Source organism: Poecilia latipinna, unplaced genomic scaffold (assembly GCF_001443285.1).
Source record: "Poecilia latipinna isolate Pla-1442-1.1 unplaced genomic scaffold, P_latipinna-1.0 Scaffold654, whole genome shotgun sequence".
In the NCBI taxonomy this organism is placed as follows: domain Eukaryota; kingdom Metazoa; phylum Chordata; class Actinopteri; order Cyprinodontiformes; family Poeciliidae; genus Poecilia; species Poecilia latipinna.
The window spans coordinates 60,761-78,009 of NW_015113270.1; the positions used below are offsets into that span (position 1 = coordinate 60,761).

At 38.1% G+C, this 17,249-nt stretch overlaps 1 protein-coding gene across 2 annotated transcripts in view; it reads left to right on the plus strand.

Annotated features, from left to right (window-relative positions):
* paqr6 (progestin and adipoQ receptor family member VI) overlaps positions 1 to 17,249 on the plus strand; it is a 28,199-nt gene that overhangs the window by 3,661 nt on the left and 7,289 nt on the right. Inside the window, exons 1-7 of one of the 2 annotated variants that reach the window (XM_015043868.1) lie at positions 4,354 to 4,491; positions 9,339 to 9,604; positions 12,290 to 12,417; positions 12,506 to 12,711; positions 15,048 to 15,174; positions 16,190 to 16,286; positions 16,507 to 16,651. In XM_015043868.1, coding sequence (XP_014899354.1) covers positions 4,473 to 4,491; positions 9,339 to 9,604; positions 12,290 to 12,417; positions 12,506 to 12,711; positions 15,048 to 15,174; positions 16,190 to 16,286; positions 16,507 to 16,651 — 988 coding nt within the window. In that variant the 5' untranslated portion in view covers positions 4,354 to 4,472. Of the gene's footprint in view, positions 1 to 4,353; positions 4,492 to 9,338; positions 9,605 to 12,289; positions 12,418 to 12,505; positions 12,712 to 15,047; positions 15,175 to 16,189; positions 16,287 to 16,506; positions 16,652 to 17,249 lie in introns of those variants that run through there. The other variant, XM_015043867.1, reaches the window with a different exon arrangement.

The window sequence follows — 17,249 nt, forward strand, 5'->3', positions numbered from 1 at the left end:
TGGAAGAAGATTCCCAGCGCAGGGAGGTGGGATCCGGACATTTGGGGATCCAGTGATGTTTCATTTGCAGCAGGAATGATCGGGGGGAAGACAGGAGAAGAGTGGAATGGGTTGGGCTGTTTTGGATGAAGGGAAGACTTTTAGATCAGAAAATCTACCCTCCCCTCTGTGCGCTCGGATGAACAGTTCGGACACAGAAAAGTGACAGATCGGACCAGACTTCTGAGTTCTGATCCCGGTTCGGCAGCCGAGCCGCTCTCTACTGTTATCTTTCGAAGAACTGTGTAATGTTACAGGGAATTCACTCCCCTGTTCTCCCACACAGGCCCCCGCAGCTTTATCTTCACCCCCGAAGCGAGTTTGTGTCAGAACAGGAAAGAACTATAGAAAACAGTTTGGCGCTCTCTTTGCGCTGCGCCTCCTAGTTTAGGATTTGTTTACGCAACCAGCTTCTGCCTCAGAACAATAAGTCCAGCTGATTTGGTTTCTCTCTTTAACGCTACAGTTGGACATTGTTTGATTAGGCGTTTACTAACCAGTTATAGTCTTAAAAAATAAGCCGAACAAACATTTTTATGTAACGTCGTGAAAGTTTATCTTGGCAGATTTCTTAATTTTGTATTTTTACCACATTTTTCGCACTTGACTATATTTTTGATCAAGTGTTAACAAAGACAAAAAAAAAAAAAACCCTAGCTTAATAGATACAAAATGGTAGTTTAAGATGTTGATTCAATTTGTTAAAGGGAAAAAGGCCCTTAAGACATAACATGTCTGAAGTAGGCTGAAAGATCTAATCTGGTTTGAACAAAGAAATTCAAACCAGATTATCTGCAAACACCAATTTACTGCAGACTTGTCATTTGATTTTGGTCTACACTTGCAGCATTTTGCATTTTGTAGCTCTGGCTGTTTAGTGTTGCTCTGCTGGAACTTTGAGGTTTTAGCTTTTATCAAACTTTTGATAAACAGTTTGAAGCTGATTGCTGCAATTATTCCTAGCATTGTGACAGCGGATTGTTGTTTTCAAGGAGTTAACTTTACAACAGTACTTCTCACAGAACAAGCATATGGCGACAGAGGAAAGGAAAACTCCCCTTTAACAGGGAGAAACCTCCAGCAGAACCAGAACCTGTCTTAGTAGCTGCACAATTCAAAAACTAATTAATGGAAACAAACCAATCGAGGTGTTTTTTTTTTTTGCTTTTTTTTTGGCTGTATTAAAGTAAATGTATTTTGCAACACCTTTTTGCATCACACCAGTCACATGACCAACAACCAGATGTTACTACTGCCACAAACCACAAAGAGGAAGATAGGAAGTGGTTTGAGGCACGGCATGTTTTTAATGACTTATCATGTTTACAAACTTATTCGCACATCTGTAATGGAAATGCAGCGACTTTCAGTGGTCATCTGCATCTCTATTAACTGTTTTATTTTGGAGTGAGGCAGGATTAAACACAGACAGAAACGATCAAATATCAACTACTGGACAACTTAAGTTATTAGCAGCTGCAGCTCAGGCACCTCCTGGACAGATTATGGCATAAATATTTATACAACATTTCATCTTTCTCTAAACATCATGTTGGTTCAATTTCTGTAATTTTAAGTCAGATCAAATCAAATCTATGAACACTTTTATTTTACTTTGACAAAGCTTTACTATAAGACCTGCAAATTTAATTGAGTTTTCCTCATGAATTTCTTTCACAAACCTTCCTTTCATGAAAAGGGACATTCATGCAGTATAACAATGAAATAATTAGGTAAAACATAGAAAAAAATCAATAATAAGATTACTACTAAACCACTGAGAAAGTCTGGTGTAAAAGTAGGCCACGTCGTAGTCGAGTTAATGTGTTGGGTTTTTAATAATGAAGGAAAATGTGCAAACTTATTCTTTTGTGATTCATTTAAACTTTTATCATTCTTTTCTGTTTATCCAACATGTGTGGTGTGTTCTGCAGCTTTACTGTCTGCGGGTTTTTACATTACAATTTTAAATTAATAAAGGAAACACATACAACTATCCAAGCTTAATTTGAAGAAGTGAGGCAAAAATAACAGTTTTTCCTTCTGAAACAAAGACATGAACTCAAACAAGACTTCAGAAATATACTAAGGGGAGTGAGAGCTGGAAGTTTACGCAGCAGAGAATCAAACAGGATGTCCTCTCTGGACAAAAGGAGCGTCCCTCAGGTTTAATGTGAACGCTCAGAGTGAGACAAGAAAATGTCAGACAATGAAAGTTCAGTTAAACTGTAGCTGTTTACATCCTCTAATCTCAAGACACATTACAAAACAGATTGGTTCCATCCACATCTGCTCATGAAAATTCTAGTTCTATGGTCGAATTCAGATTCAGATAAAGAGGAATCAATAATTATCAATATTGACTGATATGAAATGCTCATATTGTGATTGTCCAGCTGGAGGAATTTGACCTGTCACCTCTGTAAACTCATCACAAAGAAACTGATTGTTTGGTGCTCTGTGATGCAATAATGTACAAGAATTTAGGATTTTAATTTGAGTTAACCATGAAAAACTTTATTTTTTATTCATATTAAATCATTGTATCATAACAGTACTCTCTGAATGACTGCTGTGTTTTCCTCTAAAAACTGATTGTTGTTCCCAGTAACTGAAAACATTCAGAGAGACAGTGGACAATAGCTTGTCCAAAGAGACATTTGGTTTAATTTTTTTTTTATATCCCCGTTTGCAGAACTGATCACTGAAATGACTTATTGAGTTATATTCTTCTCGATCAGAGCAGCACTCGCTCTGCCTTCTGCATGCCATCCTAATGAGAAAAGGAGAACGGGTTATTTGAAAAGAGGTGTTACTTTTAGAGGTGCATGTTAAAATGAACAGCTGTCTTTCAGAACCAGCCTCCAGGTTATTAACTGGTTAGAGAGGCCATCTTTGTGTCTGGGAAAATGTCTCCACCAGATTAGCTTCACAATGTACAGCTCAGTGGTTTACAAGTTAGAGAAAACGTTCTTTATACATTTCTTATATTTGCATTTTTTTTATTGATATACGTCATTATGTATTAGGGACAGACTAAGAATTTTTTTTTTCATATTATGAGAATGAAGTCAGAAAACTATGACAATAAAGTCCTAATATTAAATTCATTTTTATTCATGTATCGCCAATACACAACAAATGTTGTAATTATTCAAAGTAGTTTTAAAAAGTTTCTATCTAAGGAAACTCAGCAGGTTGCATCCAGTCATTCACTTTTCTTGGCGACAGCAGAAAATTGCTTGCACTGTGTTTTTGACTTTACACCAAACTCTCATTCTGAGCATGTATGGAGCGGAAAAACTCCCCTTTACATAGGAAGAAACCTCCAGCAGAACCAGAACCTGGCTCAGTCAGTACGAGCAGTCAACAGCCACCAGCGACCGAAGGGTTTGAGAAGACAATGCAGATACACACAAAAGAAGCATAACAGGATTATTTTCTATGTTCATCAAAGTCAAAAGTCAATGGCAGGAGAGGCAGTTGGTTTAATTCCCTCCTCCAAAGAAGGTATCAGAGCTAACAAAAGGCCAGACCAGGTGCAGCTTCTATGGAGAGAAAAATAACAGAGAAAACAGAAAAGCTAAGTAATGCAAAATGAAGAGTAGTATAAGAAGAAAGTGAGAAAAAGTGGTCAGTTTATCCTCCAGTAGCCTAAGCTTATGGCAGCATAACTACAGAGATAGCTCAGGATAACCCAAACCAGTTTAACTGCTTCATCAAGGGAATCAAAGAAGGGAAGCTAAAATAGGGGAAAATGATCTCTCTTTTCAATTTTAGTCAGAACTCTTGCTGCAGCGATGGGATCAGCTGAAGGCTTTTAACGGCACTTTGAGATCGATGTTTAGAAACTTTCCCATTCACAATTCCATTCTTAGGACCTTTCTGTAAATCAGTTCAACTAAAAACTCGGAGTAAAACTTGATCACATTATTAAACTGTTTTTAAAACGTTGAGGTGCTAACTGGAAGGTGATTTTTAAGTCAATAAAAAATTAAAAAGTTGACAAGATAGGAGGATATTTAGGAACAAGTTCCTCAAACAATCTGGACTAATCTCGACAGAAGAGACATGGCGGACCAAACTCGAGACAGCAACTGATTGCGCTACCTGAATAACCGTTCAGGAGCGGAAAGAACCGGCTCTTTTCGAGTCGCAAACAAGCCGAAAGTTGTGGATCTTGGAAGAGAGCTGGAATTCCCATCGCTACTGGAACACATGGCTCTTGTTGTTGTTCCTGCGGAGATCCACGTGAGCACCGTACGGCGCTTCCTATTGGCTGGGCTGGGACAAGAGACAAAAGAAAAGCAGCTGTGGATGTTCGGGCCTTACACAATTAAACGGAGACGCGGAGAGCGGAGGACACCCAGCCCAGCCCAGCCCAGCCCAGCCCAGCTGTCTGTTAGTGGGAGGAAGGCTCTGTCAACCCCAGAATGGAGGAGAAACGCCGCGGTAAGTCGGTTCACCTTTAAAAAAAAGCTTAAGAGGTTTTTAATTAACTTCCTTATAGTTTAAGTTTTCCAGCTGTCAAATCTCTGGTAGTTTGTTGCGCTACAGAGTCGCCCCTGTTTTTCCGCCCAAATTCCTTTAAATTACAGTTTACTAAGTGGGAAGGGAAAGAAAGCGATAAACACATTTAACTGGGCTGAGACAACTTAGTTTGAGCTGCGTGGAAACTCTTTCCAGCTTGTATTTTTCCATAATGTTAGAGGTTTTGGACATTAGTGTTGGAAAACTAAATTTCTAAGGACTTTTTAAAAAAGTTATACAGAACTCTAAATTTAAAGCACTAACTTGTTTAAATTACCAAATTAAACTGCAGTAGCATCTCTTCCATATAAAGACAAAGAGTTTTGTTTTTACTGGAGCTGTTAAATCTGTTGAACTTTTCCAGCTGAGTGTTTGTTTAAAACTGTGACTTCATGGATGTTGAGCAATAAGCAGAGACTTGTTTCTTTTTGACACCCTGTTCTCGGGACTTACTGACTCCCTTATTACATCATTCAAAGTGTTCATAAATGCCTTAAATGAAACAAAAACACAGATTTGGTGTCCGATTCGGCTGAAAAATATATTTTTGATTTTAAAACTCATCATTTTAAAACTCATCTTTCCAGAATAGCTGGTGCTGTTACATAACATTATAGTGCTTTCGCATGAGACGCTGACGGTTTGCAGGAAGGTGGTGAACAGGAAGGAGCAGCAGTGGAGGAATACTCCTACATGACTTCAGCCTGAGTAAGCAAAGGGAACAGAAGATGAAAAAGTCATCTCATGACCTGCTGCCATGCTTGTGAACATGTCCAACGGTGTGTCAAAAAGGTCGTCTCAAGTAGTCAGGATTCAGGGTTTACTGGTGATTTATTTTTCCTCATCTGTTCAGATTCAAATGTGTGATTAGATGCTTTCAATGCTGGTCATTTTAAGTGTAAAATGACAAATTTTCACTTTGTCAGGGCTATGAGCTGATGGTGTTATGAAGACTGTACTTGTTAAGAAAATTTCACCATCTTACCTGGTGTAAATAAGTCTCTTTTATCCTTCAGGTTGCGTAAAACTCGTAATACACTGATGGTGTAATCTGCACCAAAAACATCAAACTTTCTGGTCTGTAAATGCATCAGCAAACACATTATTCTTTAATAATGTTTGTGTTGAGTTTAGTAAAAAGTAGATGAAGGGTAGTAATGTGTTGAATTCAAAATTAATGTCTATTAATAATCTATTTTTTCCACATTATGTCCACATAAAATGAAACAAAACTACATCCTTTTTATCTTTTTGACAACTTTTTCACCTTTTAATAATCATACATTTTGCTTTCTTTTTTTTAATTCAAAGTCAGTAGAAAACTACTCATCCAGTTGTTCTGCATTAAATTGATTTACTAAACTTTGTTAAATTCAAACATTTTTTAACATTTTTACTCAGATTGTATTTTTGTTTTCTGGCTAAAAATGGAAGAACATAAAAATGGGTTGTCTCCTCCCAAAGCAACATTTAGTTAATGAAACTGACCATTTTTTTGAATTTTAATATGAAATGACTACTTTTGTGTCGCACAGAAGCTTTTTATGACGTGATTTGGTGTAAAATGTTTGAACCACATTAGCTCTGTCCTCCTTAGGACTTCTCTTTCTACCTGAATGCGATAATTAGCATTCAGTTCTGCCAATCACCTGGTTACACAGTTTAACCTTCTGAAATATTAGTGTGTGTGACCTTTATTTTTTGGCCCGGCGTTGTAGTTAAAAAATTGGAAGTTTTGTTTTTGCGTTTAAAGTAAAACAGAAATGAAAGTAACTTTAATTTTTCTTGAAACGGCCCTCTGTGGCAAAGAGTTCCTAGGAGAGATTCTGACAATTTAGTCTTTAGGAAAACATTTTATAAGGTTGTTTTCAGGCAATACTTGAATAAGAAAAATCCAACATGGAAACTTTGTGCCCGGCTTGACAATCAAATGTTGTTTTTGTTATTATTTAGAGTTGTTTTTTTTCTGTTTCTTCTACTTACCTGCTGGGAAACAAACAGGTCAGTGTGTGCAATCTGACAGGTGACTGCAGCATGTGGAAACAAGTTCCTGATGGGGTTAATTTAACGAGGTGAGGTTACTGAGCTCCACACGCGGTAATCGTTCTGCTCCAGACTGGACGTGTTCCAGCAGAACGGTGGAATTTTCCAAACTTCAGCCCACAGATCGAGACGAGGGAGTTGTCCTGGCAGAGCGTGTGTGCGTGTGTGTGTGTGTGTGTGTGTGTGTGTGTGTGTGTGTGTGTGTGTGGACCCATCTCTTTGCCAGATTCAGACCCATAAAGACGTTCATTGACGGAGGTCACATGATGAGATCATGAGCAGGGGAGGCGGCGGGTCTCGGATGGAGGGCAGACGAACAAAAGAAAATGTATTGTTGTTTTACTCAAGATGTGCAACTTTGAGATGCACATGATAGATTATCTGAGTTAATTTAACCTCTTTAGCATGAAATATCACCTGTTTTGACAGAAAAGTACATTTATTTTTGTTTTTTTTTTGCATAGAATTCAGTTTATTTTGGAAGTGATACATTTTAATCAGATTTTCTCGTAGACTGGTTAGAACCTCTTTTTGTGGGTTATGTGAAGGTTTGAAAAAGGCTTAAAAATGATTAGAATAATTTAGTTTAGGTTTAACTAGGGCTGGACGGTAAATCAGCAGCAGTATATATTGTGGTAGACACTTGATCAATATCAATAGGTAATGCATCTGATAGAATATTTAAGAATATTCACTGAAGTCTGATTCAGAACCGAACGGCATTCTGGGAAATGTAGGCAGAGGAAAAAGTTTAGCTGCTCAACCTCTCACAACTAGCTGGCTGGTAGCATCAACTCGCTCTTTGGTTACCTAGCAACAACATGTTGAGTGACTTGTGTGTCAGGTTTCTCCATTGTTCCTCATCACTGCTTAAAAACAGAAAACTGGATAAACAGAAAAGACCAGGCCACCAGTTTTTCAGTATTTCAGATATTTAAAACTAATAAATAATTATTGACTGATCTAAAACGTTTAAAACGTGTTTTTTTTTCTCGATCAGCGGAGGTCATGGTGTCAGAGTGTTTTCTGATAGAATAAAGATTTTTTTTTGTTGTTTTTTTTGTTTTTTACTTCTAAGCTTCTAGATATCCTCCAATTATCTTTGGATATTTAAATATAATCAAAAACAAAGACGGCATCTTCAAACTTGGCAGTATAAATCTATTGTCCTTGATGCCAGTCCAGAGGTCAGACTCCTTCCTTTAATTATTACCTCGGGCTCTAATGGATACTATGAAGAACTCAGGATTTGTTTGTGTGTGTGTGTGCGCGCGTGTGTGTTGCCTCATTTCCATCCCGTTCAGAGTGTTGCAGCCATCGTCTGGCCTCTGAAGGCTTCAGGCCACAAAGCTCACTTTGTCCCTGTTAGTAGGCCAGATCCTGCAGATGGGGTTCTGCAGACAGCCAGGGGCTCCGAGGTCCAGGGGACCCCAGTGAGGCAGGAACTTCAGAGTTTGAGGAAATGTTTTATCCTGCGAGTCTGAGGACACACACTCTGACGGTTCAGCAGGTTTATTCAGAGTGGGTTCTGGTCGGGTCAACACCAACCAGTGTTCCCATTTAAACATTTTACTTTTGGTTTTGCTGTCAGTTTTAATTGTGAATAATTTGAAATAAGATGTCTCGTGTTTTTCTTTTTTTTTTTTTTTGCTATGTTAAAGTTTCTGCAGTTATAACGAATAATAAAAAGCAGCTGATCTGTGATATGGACGTAAAGTTTTATCCCAATATTTTACCATCGTCCCAGTAAAAGTAACAGAGTCACTTATTGCATCATTTTTAGGTAACTGTTACTGTGACTGTGTGTCACAGCAGTTATATACCCCCAAACACAAATGACGCTCTTTAATAACTTTCCCATTTTTAATGCGCTTCTTTAGGACATGAGTAACGAGAAGAAGTGATTTATATCATTAAAACTACTCAATGTAATTATACTTTCAGATTTATTTGTTTTTATTGGACAAACAGTGGGCAGAAGAATAAAACTGTCAACAATAAGGACAATTTTGGAGAGTTTTAAATATCATTAATTGGAATTTATCATAACGATGGATTCCAATTAATTTAATGGAATTTATTCATTTAATTAAATGTTGATTAAACTATCATTTAATTACTATTAAGTGATGATGATTTATCATTTACTATAATAAATAGGGCTATAATCAAAAGCTTTTTTACTTGTAGATAAATTCCTGCATAGATTTGTGCATTTTGAAGACCATTTTATTGGGCACATAATAATAATAATTATTATTTTTAGTGCATAAACCAATCATAAAAACCGTGCGTGTTGCTGTTTGGTGATAAGTCTGTTAGGGAAGCTTTGTGCATCAGTCAGACAGCAAAGCTCGTCTGAGACCCAAGCTCATCTCTGAAGGCGTTTAAGGAATGCTCCTCGTAAACATGTTGCTGCACGCTCTGCGTCTGATCACCGGCGAGTCCTGTTCGACAGAGCCGCTCATTCTTCCCATCGGTGTGTGGGAGGGAGGGTCTGGAGAGCAGCTACAAAAAGAGATTGTTCTGCTGCAGTCAACAAACATGTCTCTCTGAAGGACTCTGTCACATGAACTTGAATGCTGGAGAGAAGCTGTGCAGCTTGGAGAATGAGGAAGATTTGTTTCTGTTGGCTCCCATTTACCTCAGGGAGGATCAAAACCAACCTGACTGTGTTTGGGAGGAAAACCGGCTTTGATCCTTACTGTGTTCATTGTATCCTGCAGTGTTTCCCGTGTGGAGGGGGATCGGGGCCAGCAGCGCCGTCGGGTGGAGCCAGGGCTGGGGCCGCTGCTTGAGATGGGAGCCCGGTAGCCAGGAGCGGGGCAGCAGAATCCCAGTGTTTGACTATCCAGTCTGGTTGTTGTTCTGCCGCCGGGGGCGTGCCAGGCTCAGGGAGGTGTGTCAGCGGGGCAGGGGGGCCATCAGGCTGCCAACAGACCTGCTGAACTTAAAACTCCCCCAACTCTTCGACATCCATCAGGTTCCCATGGTAAGAGTCAGGAGTCTTTCTTATCTTTCTTATCCTGCACCGGGAAAAAAAAAAAAAAAACCTCATAGTTACTCCTGACTGTCAGGAAACGTCGTGCAACTCGAGCACAAAACTGAATCAATCACATAAACCAAAGTAATTCAAACAATGACACCACAGTTATGGTCAAAAACTCTAAAACAACTATTAATCATGTTTCTGTGATGAACTAGGGAATCAGGCTCATATTTAAGAGACACATTATGCAAAATTCACTTTTTTAAAAAACATTTTTCTAGTTCCATTTGAGTTTCTACCACTTCCAAAACCAGCACAAGCACTTAAAAAGAAACAGCAAAAAAAACAAAAAGACAGTTTTTGGCAGCAAGTTCATGTTTTTTTGTGTTTGGAATATGAGCCGTTTCAAAAACCTCCAATATGTAAAGTCACAGTCAGCATCTGCGCTTCACCTAGCAACCCCGTTACCTAGCCTGTTACTTAGCAACCCCGGCGAAGTCTAGCCCGTTACCCAGCAACCCCAGTGGAACTCCTGCATGTTTGGTCAGCTGGTTTTACCACTGTACAATGGCTGCTGGCAAAGACAAGTGTTTTATTGTTGTCTTACCATCCAGAAACCACTTGCTGCATTCTTGTTTGTGCAGGAGGCTCTACTAATGTTTTTCAAATATATATGGTTGCATAGTTGTGAATCTGTTTGCAGCCATTTTCAAATGTGAGTGTAAACGTTGGGATCAATTGAGTATCTTTTTGGTCACAGGGCTCAAAGTATTTTTGAATTTTAATTGGACTGAAGAAGATTCTTATTGGTTCAAGAACGACTTCCAGATTAAAAACTAGTTTCTGAAGCTCTGCTTTACATAAAGTTGTTTGTTCCCAGAACATTTAGAGAAAACCAGGAACTGTTTGGTTCGAAGGTGGTTTTCCCCTTACGTTGTCACTTTAATTCTGATACGACTGCGTCTCAGCTGAGAACTTCTGCTGCATCATCTTCCTCCCTGCAGATTAATGTGCAGGCAGTTTTTCATCGGGGTTGGCGCTCCAGTTTCAGTTCTAGTGTCTGACCGGCCGCTGCACGGACCTTATCTTTGCAACCCAAATAGAGTTTGGAGGAGTTTTTGCATCAGAAATTCCAGTAATGCAAAGCCATGAATGTCAACAAACGAGATTCTCTTCAATATTTTAACTGCTTCTAATCTGCAGGATGAGCTCAGCGTCATGAGCTCTGAGAAACTGCCATTCATATTAAAAGTTATTCTCCAGGTTAAATTAATTTTCTTCTCAATAAGCAGATTATCACCAAGTGTTGCTGAAGCGCCAGAAGCAGAATTACCTTCACTGCAAACCCAGCTGATAGTGATGATTTAAGATAAAAAGGAAAAGAATAAGTCCTATTTTTATTTGATATAACTGAGTCCTTTTGTAACTGAAGCATTGATAATTCATCACTGCTGCTAAATATTTACAGAACTCCCATCTGTGTTTATGTTCACATCTTCTCTCTGAGTACAGTTTGATCCAGTTAGACATTTTAAACCAAACAGATGATTTCAGCACTTTGTCAGAGGACACTGTATCGCTGAGATGTTTTTGTAAAGCAAGCTGCATCTAATCTGCAGTAGTGACCAGCTGAGGCATTTTGTTTTTACTTTTAATAACCCGACACCTGGGTAACGGCTCGCTTTTCTTTCTAGACACATTTCTCAACTGGAGAGTCTATAATCACAGAAACTTGGGTGAAGAAAGTGGCTGAAACAATTTACCTGTTGGCATAAAACATATTTATTTTTTAGGAGAAAGTAGCTACTGAGCAGACCTGAAAGAAAACATTCCTTACAGGTTTGAAGCTGTCTGGGTAACAATTTTTCTTTTTTCTTTTATTTGTGCACAGTTCTGTCCAAAAGTTCTGACTTATCTTTCCTGTGTTGCTGGGAAGCTGATTAGTTTTTGTAATCTCCCAAAGTTGTTTTGATTGAAATTGCACCGATTAGGTTGATACAATTTGCTTTTCTTCTGCATTTGTTTGGTGGCAGGCACACAGACACACAGACACACAGACACACAGACACACACACGCGTTGCCTTTGTAGAAGGACTGGACTGAAAAAGAGGAGCAGCTGAAGTCAAAAGAAATCCTAAAAAATCCTTCAGAAATTAGAAATGCATCAATCCAGATATTGAAAAAAAGAACTGGTGTCAATGTTCCCAATCCATAAAGACGGATCTATTGAGTCTAATTCTATGCTTTTCCTTCTGAGCAGCATCATGCTTTATTATTTATTTTACATTATATTTAGAATTACTAATTGCACTTTCTCAACCATTTGGAAGAAGGTTTGCTGTGTATTTTCAGTTTATTATTTATTTTACATTGGGTGTTTTACCAACTGCACTGACTGAACAGATTAAAGTTACTGTGTTTTTACGTGTTTGACCAAGCTTGTGAAGCTGGTGGTGTAAAGTGTGCTGTACTGGTGCCGAATTATCAAGTACATTTTTAATTAAGTAAATTTATTTCTGTGTTTTAAAAAACGAAACATTTTAAATCTATTCAGCCCCTTTTTCTGTATCGGATTGGTATCTGCCGATAATAAACCTCAGGTACTGAAAGCGGATCGGTGCGTCCCTGTCAGAAATCGTAAAGAAGTGATGATTAAAAGTTGAGGCGATCGTCTGTTGGGCCCTCAGGTGTTCAGGGAGGACAGCATCATCTCCGGTTACCGTCACCCTCAGAGCTCCGCCATGGACTGCGTCCTCAGCAGCTTCCAGATGAACAACGAAACCATCAACATATGGACCCACTTCCTGCCCACATGGTGGGTGGAAACGCTTCAGACCAAGTTTATATCCACCATCTTTTTATTTTTATGGTGATGATCTGGTTTTTGAAACCGTTCGCTGCAGGTACTTCATGTGGCGCTTCTTGGCTCTGTGCTCCACCATGAACTTCCTGAACGACAGCTACACCTGGCCGCTGCTGGTCTACATGCTGCTCATCTGTATTTACCCGTTCACCTCCAGCTGTGCCCACACCTTCAGCTCCATGTCTGCAGAGTCCCGCCACATCTGCTACTTCTTTGACTACGGAGCCCTCAGCCTCTACAGTCTGGGTAATGCTTACAGAAATATCTCTCTACTGTTTTTATTTTAAATCTTACACCTTTGGGGTTTTTTCATCTGTAATTTGAAAGTAAAATGTCACAGCTGATATCTACTAAGATCAAATTTTTTCTGTAAATTTTTCAGATTTTAGATGCAAACATTAAAATGCTAGTAGCACTTTACCACATATAGAACTGTCTGAGCATTAAGTATAGTAAAAAAAACATCAACTATAAGCTTCACATTTCTAATTCACTTCAAACATACTTTATTTATCCCAGGGGAAAACTAAGTCTAACTCATACAAATATGTTTAAAGAGTTGTTGTTGATGGTAATGCTGCAGGCAGAAAAAACGTGTTTGGTAGCAATCAGTCCTGCAGCGACTCTTAAGAGGCCTCTGACTGAAGATTGTTGCTGTATGACTCACGACTATCATGACTAATGACTCGGTATCTGAGTAACTTTTCACAGCAGCATGTCCTAAAGCCAGTGGTTATTGGGAAACACTTCAAATCCACCTCATTAATTTTTCCTGCTCCTGCCTGTGTAATAGCCACATAGTTTCACCCATTTCTGAAGGAAAAATATCAAAGTTATCATTTTATCTGCAGATTTTTAATCATAGCAAACCGTTGGATTATATTAATTGTTAAGTTTAACTATAAAATCCTCAACAAATCCTCAGAAGCATCTTCAAAACGTCTCTTCAACCGACAAACCCATGTTTAATCTTCAAGTAAATCAGCGATCGTTCATGAAACGCACTTAAATTGATAAATAAAATCCTGGAGACTGAATTTAAACTCTTCTTGACTTTACTGTTGAGAAACTTCTATAGACTAGAGGTTCTTTTTTATCAGATACAAACTCAGAACATGATGAGCAGGTTATGAAAACATTCCTGATGCCGAGAATTTCCTCGTACAGGAACCCTGAAGCACTTTGAACTATTGAGAAGTCGATCAGTTTAGGGAATGTTGAAGTTCTTCAGGACAAATGTCACCTTACTTGAGATGAAGCAGGCTGGTCATTTCTGAGGAAGTTTAACAGATAAATATGTTTTTGACTTGCAAATTTTCAACAGTTAAATTCAAATCTTTTTCTTTCCCTTTGTGTTGGAGCTGCAGCTACTCTGATTTACATGTCCGACTTTACTCGATAGCATTCAGTGTTCGGCTGATTTTTCTCTGCTCAGTTGAACTCATGCAGACAGATCCTGTTCATGCTCTCAGTAGCATGAACAGTGCTGAACCTTAGGAGGTTCAGCACTGAATATATTAACATTATGCCTGGAGTCTTGTTGGTGCAGAGATTTCCTTATAATAAAACTAGTGCATAAACTTTTTTTCTTTAAATAATGTGCAGGACAGAAAAACTAACCCAAAAGATAAACATAGAAACAATAGACTGTTACAAAAACATTATTTTGAATTTTTAGTCATGAAATTTAATCTGCATGGAACCAAAATAATCCCTTTACAACTAAACTATGGCATGCTGTAAAGCTACAGTCAAAAATTAACAGCAATAATTTGTGTCATTTAGCCTGTCATAAGAGGAAAAAATGGGCGGTTAATTTTTCAAGTTATATATTCATCGTGTTATTCATTCACTTAAAAATGTCACAGTTTTAAACTAAATATTTAATTAGCAAACTAAATATTTCACTTGCTAGCTAGCAAGCTATTCAATTAGCTTGCTAGCTAAATATTTAGCTCTGAACTAAATATTTTGCTTGATAACAAATTATGTAGCTTGCAAACTAAACATTTTAGTTATCAAGTTAAACATTTAGGTTTCTAACTGTTTTAACTGTTCAGCCAACTAAATGTTAAGAAGCTAAACATTTAGCTGTTGGCTGCATGGTGTCTTTTATGACTTTGTATTTTTGTTATGTAAAGCACTTATTAGCAAGTTAAATATTTAGCTCCAAATTAAATAAGTCTGAGCTAAATATTAGCATGCAGACTTAGATTGTTGTGAAATATTTAGTTTGTATCAAATATTTAGCTTGCTATTCATATTTAGTTTTTTACTGTAACTGTACAAATGGCACCCCATTCTAATTACAATTTAAATGTTTATTCAAAATAAATAACATCAAGCTGGTATTAAATATTTTGTGCTATGGGGGGCTCTAGTGGTTTAATCTGGAACAACAATGAACAGAAAACATGTTAGATCTACAACATTAAACAAACAGATGATGGTCTGAATTCAGCCAAATGCAAATATTGAAGCTCAACATGTTTAGTAGAAACAGCTGAATAAAAATGATCAAACATTAAGGTGATTCTCTGAAAACTTTGTGACTCTGTTAACATTCGTGTGTTTGTCTGCAGGTTGTGCCATCAGCTACGGTTACTACGTGATGCCAGACTGCTGGGTGAACAGTTGGCTTCATCAGCACTTCGTTCTCATCGCCATCGGGAACTCGCTGTTCTGCACCAGCATGTCCTGTTATTCCAGGTAACAATCTCCCATTTCTTCTGCATGGCTGCATCTGAAATTACAGTTCAGCACCTGGAGGAACTTTTATGTTTAATTATCTGAAAGGTAATTAAACAGGTTGGGATGTATTTTTGTTTCTTATCAGGAGTTAACCTTGTAGATCCTCCAGGTCATCAGACACTCCCTCAGAACTAAACATAGAAGTAACTTTTACTATTTCATTTACAACAAAACATTTTAAGTGAAATAATCTCAGTACATTTTTTAAAATCACAGTTTTGTTTAAAGTTTTTAATTTAAAACCTCTGATATCTTGCTGAAAAGTTACATGTGAGTTAGTTTCCTTATTTTAAGTGTAATAAAATAATTGTACTACTAAACTAGATTAAAATACTTTATTTTGTGTTTTGCAGTGTTTCTTTACTCCTTAGCTTTCAAACAAACTCCCTCAAAACTGACAAAAGATTATCTTTTCTTTTTTTTCCTTAGATATTGGCTGTTGATCTGTTTTAAATGTCTGTTTTCCTGCTTTTTTGCTCACGTACAACATGTAAATATGAGTGTGGCCCTTTTAGCTCTTATTCATTTTGGTATGAATAGTCCCCCATCACTTTTGTCCTCTGATACTCGTTCTAGACGTGTGGAAACGCCTTTGCCAATCAGATTGTTTTCACAACAGCAGCCAGCCCTCATGTGGCCCAAATTACACTGGGATGCATTTTATTTTTGTGTTTAAAATGTTGTAGATTGTGCAAAGCTGTGCTGGTGGAACAGGGTTTGAATTTGAAAAGCATGACTCCAGTTTGCTTGAGAAGTGCTCCAGTGTGTTTCATTGGGTTTGCATTCTGCCTGTAACTGAAAGCACCTGGAAGAGCATTAAGGTCGTCACGTGGCCCTTAAACTCCCCATAGAAACCCAAATGAAGTGAATTCTTTTAGTTCCAGCAGCCCTGAAACCAGATTATAAACGCTGCTGCTGAACAACCCGAGCTGCCGTTGAAACGTGAAACATTTCCTGTTTTTCATTTTTTCAGATTTGTGGAGCTGCAGTTCCCAAAGAGAAGTAAAGCGTTACGAACCGGAGCGTTTGTTGTGCCGTTTATTTTTGACACTGTTCCTCTGTTTTACAGGGTGAGTCCCTCAGTTTGAACACTTCCCTTCGATTATGTAATCTCTCATTAGTTTAATAAGACTCTGTCCCATTGACCCAGGATCTGACTTCCTTTTTTAACTCAATACAAGCAAATTCATGCCAGTAGTAATTCTACTAATCCTGTAGATAATTAGTCTGTGTTATGTAATCTGAAATGCTGTAACAATCTAAATAACAATGGAGTTCTGTGATTCTCAGGCATTGATCTGCTTTTGGGGTGGCGGCACACCGAGCGACGCCCTTTCCAGTCACTGTTACCACCTCCTCTTCGCCTTCCTCACCTGTTTCCTGTTCACCGCCCACCTCCCAGAGAGGCTGGCCCCGGGGCGCTTCGACTACATCGGTACGTCCAGATCCTCCGCTGGCCTCCTGAACTGTCTGACTCGTGGTGATGCTGGGGGAGCTGCAGAAATCTGATCCAAAAATTTACTTTTATGGAGGATTTGCTCAAAGAAAGTCAGAGGAAGTTTTTTCCCCCACAAGTTAAAAAAAAATTAAATCAACAAATGGAGTCAATTTCATAAAAAAAAAAACAAAAACGTATATACATCCAAAATTAAGAGATTTTGCAGATTTACTGTATTGAAGGAAAGGCGTCTTGTTTTCAGTTTTTTTCATGGGCTCAAATGGACAAATTTGTTTTTGGCAGTAAAAACATGATTTAGGTCAGTTTCTTTCAAAATGCTTACTAAATTTAGTCTAGTTTAATACATTCAATAAAAGCTGATTTGGGTGCAGCAAAGTCGGCTTTGCAGTAAAATCTGGATAATTGTGGCTCCATTTGCTTGGTTATAAAAAGACGAATACTTTGTGTTGTACTTAACATTTTCCATTGTTGGAAAATGATGTCCGTAATAAATTTAGCCTGATTACAAATTAAGTCTCCATCAGTCACCTGTGCTGGACAGGTCAAATTTGTATTATTTTTGAATTATAGTGGG